The 13,913-nt window shown below is 39.9% G+C and overlaps 1 protein-coding gene across 11 annotated transcripts in view; it reads left to right on the top strand.

Moving 5' to 3' along the window:
- Positions 1-13,913, top strand: part of SYNE1 (spectrin repeat containing nuclear envelope protein 1) — a 445,509-nt gene that overhangs the window by 398,365 nt on the left and 33,231 nt on the right. For all 11 annotated transcript variants that reach the window (XM_082405389.1, XM_082405392.1, XM_082405394.1 and 8 more), the window contains one exon: positions 3,963-4,125. In XM_082405389.1, coding sequence (XP_082261515.1) covers positions 3,963-4,125 — 163 coding nt within the window. The remainder of the gene's footprint in view (positions 1-3,962; positions 4,126-13,913) is intronic.

Here is a 13,913-nt window from a genome sequence, read left to right on the forward strand (position 1 = left end):
TTTCATTCTTTTACATGTAGCTGTCCAGTTTTCCCAGCACCACTTATTGAAGGGGCTGTCTTTTCTCCATTGTATATTCTTGCCTCCTGTATCGAAGATAAGGTGACCATATGTGCATGGGTTTATCTCTGGGCTTTCTATCCTGTTCCGTTGATCTATATTTCTGTTTTTGTGCCAGTACCATACTGTCTTGATTACTGTAGCTTAGTAGTATCGTCTGAAGTCCGGGAGCCTGATTCCTCCAGCTCCGTTTTTCTTTCTCAAGATTGCTTTGACTATTCGGGGTCTTTTGTGATTCCATACAAATTGTGAAATTTTTTGTTCTAGTTCTGTGAAAAATGCCAGTGGTAGTTTGATAGGGATTGCATTAAATCTGTAGATTGCTTTGGGTAGTATAGTCATTTTCACAATGTTGATTCTTCCAATCCAAGAACATGGTATATCTCTCCATCTATTTGTATCATCTTTAATTTCTTTCATCAGTGTCTTATAATTTTCTGCATACAGGTAGGTTTATTCCTAGGTATTTTATTCTTTTTGTTGCAATGATAAATGGGAGTGTTTTCTTAATTTCACTTTCAGATTTTTCATCATTAGTGTATAGGAATGCAAGAGATTTCTGTGCATTAATTTTGTATCCTGCTACTTTACCAAATTCATTGATTAGCTCTAGTAGTTTTCTGGTAGCATCTTTAGGATTCTCTATGTATAGCATCATGTCATCTGCAAACAGTGACAGCTTTACTTCTTCTTTTCCGATTTGGATTCCTTTTATTTCTTTTTCTTCTCTGATTGCTGTGGCTAAAACTTCCAAAACTATGTTGAATAATAGTGGTGAGTGTCGGCAACCTTGTCTTGTTCCTGATCTTAGTGGAAATGGTTTCAGTTTTTCACCATTGAGGACAATGTTGGCTGTGGGATTGTCATATATGGCCTTTATTATGTTGAGGTAAGTTCCCTCTATGCCTACTTTCTGGAGGGTTTTTATCATAAATGGGTGTTGAATTTTGTCGACAGATTTTTCTGCATCTACTGAGATGATCATATGAATTTTCTCCTTCAATTTGTGAATATGGTTTATCACATTGATTGATTTGCATATATTGAAGAATCCTTGCATTCCTGGGATAAACCCCACTTGATCATGGTGTATGATCCTTTTAATGTGCTGTTGGATTCTGTTTGCTAGTATTTTGTTGAGGATTTTTACATCTATGTTCATCAGTGATATTGGTCTGTAGTTTTCTTTTTTTGTGACATCTTTGTCTGGTTTTGGTATCAGGGTGATGGGGGCCTCGTAGAATGAGTTTGGGATTTCCTCCCTCTGCTATATTTTGGAAGAGTTTGAGAAGGATAAGTGTTAGCTCTTCTCTAAATGTTTGATAGAATTCGCCTGTGAAGCCATCTGGTCCTGGGCTTTTGTTTGTTGGAAGATTTTTAATCACAGTTGCAATTTTAGTGCTTGTGATTGGTCTGTTCATATTTTCTATTTCTTCCTGGTTCAGTCTTGGAAGATCCCTAGAGTTTTAAAAGACATGTTGCTCTTGACATTTTTTCCAAGCAGATACCTCTTTAGTTGAACCAAGTTGACACCTCGGAGATGGAGATATTTTGCTTATCTTCCATTCATTTTTATTAGGAGCAGTGTCAGTAAGGGACCACATATCCTGAACCAAAAGGTCGAAAGTATAAAGAAACTTATGGTCTAAAAGCAGAATTGAATTTTAAATAAGGGTGTACCAGAAATCATTGATCACGTGCTCCTCCTCCACATCACCTTTCTTTTTAGAGCCATCTATGTACATACATCCAGTCAGCCATGTCAGGCCCTCAACAGGGACTCAATAGTCGATTTTTGCTACTATTACTTGGTAATAATAGAGTTGAGAAGTACTATCTGTGTCCCTCCCAAATTCCTGCTGACACCCTGCCCTCATTGGGAAATAACTTTTCAAATCTAATTTATCTATCCCTGCTCTATGCCCTTGATCCTGCCTCCTGTGCATCCTCGCTCCGTCATCTGTATTCATCTGTAATTTCTCTCCTTTTTCTTCTGTCTTTGGCTACTTCCTCATGATGACACACATCCTTTCATAGGGCTTCAACTCTATGCCAACAGTATGTAAACCTATGCGATAAACTTCATCGTGTCTTCTGGACATAAGAACTATATTTCCATACATGTCTAGCTGATCCCACAGCGTCATCATACCCCAAACTTAATGCACCTTTAATCCCAAGAACTTGCTCCTCATTCCTGTATCCTCTGAGGCAGCAGCGTCTATCTAGTCACCCAACTGGAAAAGACATCATTTCTTAACTCCTTCTGCCTCACGTCATGTCGGTTCGTGAATTTAGCAATCCACTCCTCACCGCTATCCCCACTGTTTCCAAGTGTAGGCTTTTGATGCAAACCGCTTGGACTATTCTATTTACTTCCTGAATGAGCTCTTACCACAGCCTTGCCTCAAACTTACGCACTCAGAATCAAAACTGATCTTAACATTCCTCTGCTAATAGATCTTGGGGAAGTTCTTATTTATCTTTAAAACTACATACAAATCCATTGTCATGTCACTATGGGAGTTTTATCATCTTACTCCCATCTACCCATCAGTCTTACCTCTTACCACTTCTTATCTCTTTTCTGTTTCTCTTCCCCATCCTTCCACCACTGATCTCCTTGGCATTGTGACACTATTTACCTTCAAAATCTCTGCTCTTCTTCATTATGTTTCCTAGGCCAGAAATGTTCTGCTTGGCTTGTATCCACCTCTCAAGATGCAGGTCACATGTCATTTCTTCATTTTCCTTCTTTCATCAAAGTCTAAGCTCCTCAAAGGCAAGGATGAAACTTTAGTCATCACTGTTTATCTATCACCTAGCACCATACATGTTGGTAGGAGGAATAAAGAAATGAACAAATGGTAAATGAATGAATGATTACTGAACATGGCCAGACAGACTTGATCACTCTTTATTTATTAGCCAGAGACTTCGTTCACTTCTTTAGTTTAGTTCTTACCACACTTTGTTATATTTCATTATTTCCATGTTCAGATTTCTGGTCAGATTGTACATTTCATTAAGAAAATAATCACATCTCATTTATTTTGTCTTTCTGGCATCTTACATATAAAGTGTCCACGGATGATTGTTAGAGAAATGACAATTCTTAAAGGAATGAGTTTTTACTCCTTCCTGGCGAGAATGGGAGAATAGTTATTTGTCGTCGTTTTTTAAGCATGCTATGTAGTGAATACTGTACCGAATTAGGCTCTGCAGGTGGAAGATGGGGTACCTGCCCTCTGCCACTTACAATCCAACAGGTCCTTAGTTACCTTTAACGTGATATGGCATCATTAAAACTCAAATTGCTTAAGTGCATGTGACAACTCACTGATAGGTTTTATCTTCAGTATGCTGTCTTCTTTTGACTGAGTTTCTGCCACAATATTGCTGAAATACAGCCTACAGGGGGTGAAATGATTAGAACCATGGATGTGTAATCTGTTTGGTGACAATCCATTGGAAAGGTTAACTTTTTCCTCCCAGTTATTCTTCATAGCAGTATAAATTATATTATTTGCAAAAGTCAGGTAGTATAGATTATATTATTTGTGAAAGTAATAATTTCTGTGACAACCATGAGGTTTCTATCACTGTTATATTAGTATAGCTGTGCTGAGTGTAACCATGGTTGGTATTTTTTTAATGTTTCCCATGTATTGGCACCCTCTGTCATTCACCTCATTTAAATCTCACAAGTACTCTTCATTTCCGTTTTATAGACAAAGAAACAGAAACACGGGAGGGGTGTACAACTGCCCACAGTCACACAGCCAGTAGGTGGCTGAGCCAGGCGGGACTCTGGCTTTAGACCCAGTGCTGGCTTCTGCTTATGCGGGAAACATGAGCGAAGCCTCTCACTGAAGTTGATGTCTCTCCTTCTCTGCCCACAGGGTAAAGAAGCTGAAGGAGACTCTGGTCGCCGTACAGCAGCTGGATAAGAACATGAGCAGCCTGAGAACGTGGCTGGCCCACATCGAGTCAGAGCTGGCCAAGCCGATCGTCTATGATTCCTGTGACTCGGAAGAAATACAGAAAAAGCTTAACAAGCAGCAGGTAAAATGTAAAACAATGGAAGGAAAGTTAATAGGTTCTTGAAAATCTGTTCTCCTGGCCAGAATAGAGACATGATTGTGAGATGGTGAATTGGGATGGAAAATCTGGAGGAAGCTGGGCAGGACTGGTGAGAAAGGGAAGGCATTGGCTAGAGAGGTGTTTGGGGCAAATAGGTTCCATCTCCTCACAAAGTTGACTCTTAAGAAGGTCTGCCATCGTAGAGTTAATGTCACTGGTCCGCCAAGAAGTCATCCTAAGATGGTAGGTTAGGTTGAGCTGCAATAATGTATTCAGAACAGTGCTGACAGTTTTGTTTATTTATTTGTGGGTCGCTAACTCACAACCATGACTTAGAAACGAGCCTTTTTCTTTTTTCTGCATACAGCCTTTGGAGAAAGATCACAGTGCATACTTAGAGTTTTTAGAGTCTAACATAATTTTGTTTTGCAAGGATTGCATGATCTGCAGACCACACACTGTAATGCCATCTTCATGTGTGTAGCAAATACAGCACCATACACAACCCAGCAAAGCAAAAGAGGGTGACCCTGAAAAATACATACAGAAGGGATTTTCACTTCCCACTCCCCTTGCTTATTCTTACTCAGCACAGTAGACTCCAGCTGTCAGTAATAAACACCATAAATCCCCCATAAGAAGTATTGCTACTTCATGCTTTTAGATTGTCCCTGAAAATTCTGCCTGCGCTCTGGTTATTTCCATTACATTAAACCATTATATTCAAGTTGCTTAACTTTAAAAAAATGTATAAACAGGCCTATTTCTTCAGTCCTATGAAATAGTTTATGTATTTTATTTTACAAAGAGAACAGTTATTAAAATACAGTTTTTAGGTGTTGGATGTTTAAATTAGCATTTATTTTTTAAGAAATTGTTAGCAGGACATTTTTCAATTTTCTGCAAGATTAAAACCCTCTGATGGACTCTCTGATGTTTGAAATTCTGATGATTAACTCTGGGGGTGGTGGTTGGCCTCCAGCTCCCCACATTCTCCTGGAGAGCATGGTAATAATATCTACACGTGACGAGAGTTAAAATGCTAATGACCAGTATTGTAATTTAGCAAATGTAAGAAGATCAAAACAGTATCTAGTTAAATATGGGAAATTGATTATATGCATCTGTAGTTGCAGCCACTACTAAAACCCTAGTAAAATAAAAGGTCAAAACCCACGATGGCAAAAAGAACAGAAGAGAAGATGATAGAGCTGCCAGACATCTGAGAGAATTTGGAAGGTGGAAAGTAGACAGATGAACAGTGATGGTGTTAGCAGAGTGGAGGACGAAGAAAGCTGATTCACGCCGCAGAGTTCCCAAAGCGCTCACCCAGGAAGTAGAGCTATCAAGTCTGTGGGGCTTTAAAGGGAAGATGGCGTGAAAGTCTGAGAAAGGAGGGGTGAGATGAGCAGATTTCCCCTAAGCCCAGCTAGTCAGGCAGCTCTGCTTCATTGACTCTCTGGAGAAGGCCAACCAGAGGGACTTGGGATTCGATGACACAGGACGCCATCTGTGCTGGAGCCACTCTGTTAAAAACAGAGGAATTAAGTGAAAGACTCTGTGCCAAACCCCACAGCATCCATCGCCTCTCACGAGGTCACTAGCCAGGCTTGTGCTGCAGCCAGGATTTACACGAGAGTTTCAAAATCCAATTCAGTTATTCTGTAAAAGTCCCCCTGCCCCCAAAATAAAGTGGAAAGGAAGAAATTACCAAAGTATTAATGCAGAAAAAGAATTCCCAAATTGAAAATTTACACACTTCTGGAACACAAACCCTACAGGTGCCCAGGAAAATTAAAAACAAAGCTATTATGAAATTTCAGAACATGGGGGATAAAAGAAGATTTTAAGGCTTCCAAGATGAAAAAGTTGGATTTCTCCAAAACAATGATGGAAGCTAGTATACAATGGCGGAATGCCTTCAAAAAGCTGAGAAAATTTTTTATGATTTAGAATAATATATCTGCCGTTTAATATATAAAATATTTACCTTCTATGCACACATTCACAAGAAGCTAATGACAGATATGCTCCATATACTGAAATGAGAGGAAAAATAATATTCAACCCAGGAGAAGGAAGTCCCCAGGATGATGGTAAAGGAAAGTCCCAAATGACAGTGGTACTGCAACCTAGGAAGAGCCTGTCCAGACAGGAGTAGGGAGTCCGGGCGCTCTAAGAGGAACATCTCCAAGAAAGAAAACAGTTGAACCAGATGACCTGACGGGCTTAACCATACTGGAAGGAGCTTTATTAGTACCATAAGAGAAAGAATAGCAGTTAACAATATAATTTTTTTTTATTGGAGTATAGTTGCTTTACAATATTCCGTTAGTTTATACTGTACAGCAAAGTGAATCAGCTATACGTATACATCTATCCCCTCCTTTTTGGATTTCCTTCTCATTTAGGTCACCACAGAGCATAGAGTAGAGTTCCCTGAGCTATACAGTATATTCTCATTAGTTATCTGTTTTATACATAGTATCAATAGTGTATATATGTCAATCCCAATCTCCCAATTCATCCCACACACCCCCTTTTCCACCCTGGTATCCATATGTTTTTGTTCTCTACATCTGTGTCTCTATTTCTGCTTTGTAAATAAGATCATCCGTACCCATATTTTCAGATTCCACATACATGCGTTAATATACGATATTTGTTTTTCTCTTCTGACTTACTTCACTCTGTATGACTGTCTCTAGGTCCATCCATGTCTCTACAAATGACCCAATTTCATTCTTTTTTATGGCTGAGTAATATTCCATTGTATATATGTACCACATCTTCTTTATCCATTCCTCTATTGATGGACATTTAGGTTGCTTCCGTGTCCTGGCTGTTGTAAATAGTGTTGCAGTGAACATCATGGTGCATGTGTCTTTTTGAATCATGGTTTTCTCTGGGTATATGCCCAGTAGTGGGATTGCTGGGTCATATTTTAAAGAGAAAAAGAGAGCGAGGGAGAGAGAGAGAGAGAGAGAGAGAGAGAGAACTATTGATTTTAGAAAAACAAAAAGTTATGTAAAAGAAGAAATATAACCATAGCATATTTTGTTGCTTAAATGTGAAAAGTATTAAAAACACCATAATCATGCAAAGAAGTGATTATTGCTCTAGCTATAAGAGGTGCTAAAATAGTCATTGGAGCCCCATGAGTCATGTAGTTTATTCCTTCTCTGCTGTAGAAGCACTGATAATGTCTAACATTTAAAAATCAAGAAATAGCAATATAAACATGTTACTTAGAGAAACAGAAGTAAAAACCAGAAGACAGAGCTACAATAGATGGAAATGGTTGTTTCTGGAGAAGAATCAGGAGTGAAATGAAAAGGGTACTACTTCATTGGAAGCTTAGTAGTAGTTTTTAATCATATCATATTTACTAGTTTCCTTTATGGAAATTGTTTGACCATGATTTTGTAAAAATTGTAGCATTGGGGGATACATGTTTTAAAAGACAGATAAATAGTAATCTGTCTCCAAAAGGGAAAACTTCTGACAAATATTTAAATGGACAGATTAAATTGGTAAGAAATACATTGTCTTCTATTTCCCTATGTGGAGTTTCTGTATGTCTCTCTTGCCAATGTACTTAGTTCTTATAGATTTAATTGGGCAGAAATATATATACACTTGAGATGGCTTCAGAGAATGTTTTGTCAGATTTCTCTGTGTTATAAATGAAAAAGAATGAATCCAGTGACACTATGTGACAATTTGAGACCATCACCAATGGAAGTTAAAGCTGAGACTAAAATTGTGATCTGTATTTGGGTACTTATATAATTATAAGATTCCCCCCCACGCCTTATTTTAAATATTGATCTGAACAAAAACTTTTGAGCAGAAGTACAAGGGGACTTTTCTCCAGTGTTTACTGTGTTAAACTGGTCAAGTTCCTGGAGGTAAATCTCACCAAACTGGGGGGCCCCCATGACTGGGTCGGTCAGAGGTGTCCACACTGAGCCTCCAACAGTCCGTCCATTAGAGTTCTGGGTTTCACACACCAGCGCTGGTTCCCACAGTGGTTTCCCCTTATGAGTCTCCCCTCTGAGAGAGATTCAAAAGTATATGGAGGAGTGATGTCACCAAGATGGTGGCATAAGCCGTTCCTGACTTAAGTCCCCATCACAAGAAGACCAACAAGCAACTATCCATAGACAGGACCCCATTGTGAAAATCCCAGAACCCAGGGTGAGGCTGCAGTAGCCCCTGGACAACAGAGACCGGGAAGGACCACGTTAGAAGGTGAGAGGAGTGGCTGCACTCTGCCCACATCACCTGCCCCAGGCTGGCACAGCACCGCACCAAGAGCGCCCCAGCCTGTGGTTTCTCCAGTTGGAAAAGAGAGGCCAACGTGGGGAATTCCCTGGCAGTCCAGTGGTTAGGACTCCATGCTCTCACTGCCAGGGACCCGGGTTCAATCCCTAGTCAGGGAACTAAGATCCTGCAAGCCGTGGGGCACGGCCGAAAATAAAAAAAAAAGAGAGAGGCCAAAGTGGACACCCAGCTCCCCCAGTATTGTATGACGCTTCCCAGGAGGCCCGCTTGGGTCTCTCTTCATGGGGATCACTAAGGAAATCTATGAGGCTCAGTCACGGGGGATCAGATAGAGATGGAGAAGGGGCGTGGGGCTTACAGCACCTGCGCTCAGATCTTGGTGGACTGCATTCCTGCTGGCAGCTGCACCCAAGCAGAGATGCCGGCCAGCGTCTCTGCTCATCAGCAGCGGCCAGCCAGTGGCCCCGTCTAGCCTGCAAGCTCAGTTAGCAGCTCTGCTTGATTTGGGTCCCCAGACAACTGGCATTACAGGCCTTGGAGCTCTTTCTACCCCCCGGCCTGGGCAGGGAGGCAGATTCCCAACCCCACCCAACAACTGAGCACAGCCTCCGTGCCGCCCCCACCAGGAAGCCTGGCCAGAGAATCCAGGCAGCCATGGAGGCCGTCCAACAGCCCTGCTGGGGCAGGGAGCCAAGCCAGAAGCCCTGCCAACTGTTGAGCACAGCCTCTGGCCTTGCATAACCAAGGAGCCTGAACAGTGACCGTAGGCATCCTCAGAGCCCAGCCTACAGCCACGCCCAGCCATGGAGCCCAGACCACAGCCCTGCTCAGTGGGGGAGTCCGACCAAGGGCCTTGTCTGATTGCTGAGCACAGCCTGCAACCTTGGCTGGTCAGGAAGCCCAGCCAGTGGCCCCGTCCAATTACCAAGCAGAGCCTGCGGCCCCACCCAAGAAGAAAGCTTAGACAACAGCCCAGCTAGACCGTGGAGCACAGTGTCTAGACCCACTCACTGTGGGATTCAGCTGGCAGGCTCTCCTAACCAGAGAGCCTGGCCAGTAATCTTGCCCAACAGGGGAGCACAGCCAGCGGCCTAGCTGATGGCAAAGCCTAGACTGTGGCCCTGCCCAACTCCAGGGCACAGCCTGCAGCCCTGCGTGATCACAGAGCACAGCCTGAGGCCTCACCTGAACACAGAGTCCAGCCGGCAGCACCCTCTGGTCTGGGAGCACATCCTGAGACCCCATCAAGAGCAATTGCAGTGAGACTTCCCTGGTGGTCCAGTGGTAAAGCATCCGCCTTACAATGCAGGGGACGCGGGTTCGATCCCTGGTCGGGGAACTAAGATCCCACATGCTGTGGGGCAACTAAGCCTGCGCTCCACAGCTACTGAGCTTGCGCACCTCAGCTAGAGAGCCCACGTGCCCTGGATCCTGTGCATCACAACTAGAGAGAAGCTGACACACCACAATGAAAGATCCCGTGTGCCGCAGCTAAGACCCTATGAAGCCAAAAAGAAATTAAATAAATAATAAATAAATAAATCTTTTAAAAAAAGGCCAATTGCAGAGACCAGCTTGTAGCCTGCCCAATCACAGGGTCCAACCAGTGGCACTACCCTGCCAGGGGACGTAGCCTGTGACCTCACCCAGTTAGAGGTGACTGTAGGGCCCAGCCAGCAGCACCCCCAGGCCCACCCCAACCTCAGAGCACAGAACGTTTTCCAGGAGAGATTATATGTTAGATCACAAAACTAGTCTTCATAAATTCAAGAAAATGGACATTACATCAAGTATCTTTTCCAGCCACAATGATGTGAGACTAGAAATCAATAACAGGAAGAAAGCTGGAAAATTAACAAATACATGGAAATTAAACAACACACTCTGAACAACCAGTGGATCCAAGAAGAAATCAAAAGAGAAATTAAAAAATATCTGGAGATAAACAAAAAAAAGAACCCAACATACCAAAACTTATGGGAAGCAGCAAAAGCAGTTCTAGGAGAAAAGCTTATAGTGATAAATGCTTCTATTAAGAAAAAATAAGGATCTCAAATAAACAACCTAACTTTATACCTCAAGGAACTAGAAAAAAAATGAAAAAACTAAGCCCAAAGTTGGCAAAAGGAAGGAAATCATAAAGAATAGAGCAGAAATAATGAAATACAGAATAGGAAAACAACAGAAAAGATGAACGAAACTGAGTTGGTTCTTTGAAATTATAAACAAAATTGACAAACTTTTAGCTAGAGTAATCGATTAAAAAAGAGGACCAAAATAAATAAAAATTATAAATGAAAATGGGCACATTACAAGAAATACCAAGGATCATAAGAGACCACTCTGAACAATTATAAGCCAACAATTTGGACAACCTAGGAGAAGTGGATAATTCCTAGAAGCATACAACCTACCAATATTGAATCATGAAGAAATAGAAAATCTGAGCAGATCAATAATGAAAGGAGGTGGAATCAATAATTAAAAACCTCCCAACAAAGAAAAGTCCAAGACCAGATGGTGTCATGGGTGAACTCTACCAAAGATTTACAGCCAATTCATCTCACTCTTCCAACAAATTGAAGGGAAAAGAACATTCTCAAACTCATTTTATGAGGCCAGCATTACCCTGATACTGAAGCCAGATAAGGACACCATAGGAAAAGAAAACTATCAACCAATATGCCTGATGAATATCGAATTTTTGCCTGCAAAACTTCTCAACAAAATACTGGCAAACCAAATTCAGCAGCACATTAAAAGGATTATACACTGTGATTAAGTTGGATTCGTTCTGGAATGCAAGAATGATTCAACATATGCAAATCAGTAAATGTAATACATTACATTACTAAAATGAAAGATAAAAATCATACGATCATCACAATAGATGCAGAGAAAGCATTTGACAAAATTCAAATGATAATAACTCTCAACAAATTGGGTGCAGAAGGAATGGACCCCAACATAATAAAGGACATGTATGACACACCCGCAGCTAACATCATACTCAGTGGTGAAAGGTTGAAAGCTTTTCCTCTAAGATCGGAAACAAGACGAGGGTACCCACTCTTACCAATTCTATTCAACATAGCACTAGAAGGCCTAGCCAGAGAACTCAGACAAGAAAAATAAATAAAAGACATCCAGCTCAGAAAGGAAGATGTAAAAATTGTCTCTGTTTGCAGGTGACATGGTCTTATACATAGAAAAATCCTAAAGACTCCACCAGAAGACTTTTATAACTAATAAATTCAGGAAAGTTGTAGCATACAAATTCAACATACAAACATCACTGTGTTTCCATACACTAATAATGAAGTATCTGGAAAATAAACAAAGAAAACAATCCTATTTACAATAACATTAAAAACAGTAAAATACTTAGGAATAAATTCAACCAAGGAGGTGAAAAATCTGTACTCTGACACTATAAGACATTGATGAAAGACATTGAATAAAACACAAATAAATGGAAAGATATTCCATGTATTGGAAGAATTAATATTGTTAAAATGTGCATACAACCAAAGCAATGTATAGATTCAATGCAATTCCTGTCAAGATTCCAATGGCACTTTTTACAGAAATAGAAAAAAATCTTGAAAGTCATATGGAACCAAAAAAGACCCCTAATAGCCAAAGCAGTCCTGAGAAAGAAGAACAAAGCCGGAGGCATCATACTTTATGCTTTCAAATTATATTTCAAAACTATAGTAATCAAAACAATATGGTACTGGCATAAAAACAGACACATAGACCAGTGGAACAGAATAGAGAGCCCAGAAATAAACCCACACATACACAGTCAACTAATATTTGACTAATAAGAATACTCAATGGGGAAAAGATAGTTTTTTCAAAAAATTGTGTTGGAAAAACTGGATATTCACATGCAAAAGAGTTAAACTAGACCTCTATTTTACACAGCTTAGAAAAATTAACTTGAAATGGATTAAAGACTTAAATTTAAGACCTGAAACCTAGAGCAAAACATAGGGAAAAGGCTTCTTGACATTGGTCTTGGCAGTGATTTTTGAAAGCACAACCAACAAAAACAAAAATGAATAGGTGGGACTAAATCAAACTATAAAGCTTCTGCACAGCAAAAGTAATGATCAACCAAATGCAAAGGCAACCTAGGAATGAGAGAAAATATTTGCAAACCACATATCTGATAAGGGGTTAATATCTAAAATATACAAAGAATTCCTACAAATGAATAGCAAAAAATAAATTATCCAATTTAAAAATGGGCAAATGACCTGAATAGACATTTTTACAAAGAAGATAGTCAAATTGCCAACAGGTACATGAAAAGATGCTCAACATCACTAATCATCATGGAAATGCAAATAAAAACCACAATGATATATCACCTCACACCTGTTAAAATGGCTATTATCAAAAGACAAGAGATAAAAAGTACTGACAGGGATTTGGAGAAAATGGAACCCTTGTACACTGTTGGTGGGAATGTAAGTTGGTGCAGCCACTATGGAAAAGAGTATGGATGTTCTTCAAAAAACTAAAAATAGAACTACCATATGTTCCAGCAAGTCCACTTTTGTATGTATCTGAGGGAAATGAAATCACTATCTTGAAGAAGCTATCTCCACCCCCATGTTCATTGCAGCATTATTTACAAGTGAATACATGAAAACAACCTAAGTATTCATCAACAGATGAATGATAAACAAGGCATTGAATTTGCCCAGAGTTCTACCATGTGAAGTCTTCATATTAACTGCATAGAATGTAAATGCAAAATGTGCATTATTTTTTCTGTTGAGCTTTTAACTCAATTTACTCAAAGTATTCCATTATTAAAAAGGAGGCCTGTTGGTGCCATGTTTTGCTTGCCCTATTCATCAAGGTCCTCAATGTATTTTCCTTTTATTTTATACAGTTCTCGAATTTGCCTAGCTTTTCTCTTGATAATTCCTCAACTTACTCAGGTAGCTGGGATTTATATTCTTGTATGTATATTCTTCTTCCTGTTTTTCTCCTTAACACCATGTTCCAATGTCTTCTATACAAACTCTAGCTTATTGTTGAATGCAATAACAGTGCCTTTGATTAATTTTGGAGATTTCATAAACTCCATAGACACAAGAAAATAAATTCTGTAAAATATTTCTATTTCACTAAACTGTCGTTTCAAATCTCTTGCATAACCTCTCAGTTATATGGAAGTTATCACAGGAATTGCTGGTCTAAAAATATAAAATAAAAATATTACAAAACTTGAACTTTATTATCATATTTCATATCTTCCTATTTCTGTCCTCCATTTAAATTTGCTCACTGAGGAAGCTGCTGATGATAACGATGCCATACATGACAGAAAACCTAGGTGCCTTAAACCATGGTACCTATTTTTTTTTTTTTTTTTTTTTTTAATGTCTGTGTTGGGTCTTCGTTTCTGTGCGAGGGCTCTCTCTAGTTGCGGCAAGTGGGGGCCACTCTTCATCGCGGTCTCT

This window comes from Balaenoptera borealis (genome assembly GCF_965194805.1).
Source record: "Balaenoptera borealis genome assembly, chromosome: 9".
NCBI lineage: Eukaryota > Metazoa > Chordata > Mammalia > Artiodactyla > Balaenopteridae > Balaenoptera > Balaenoptera borealis.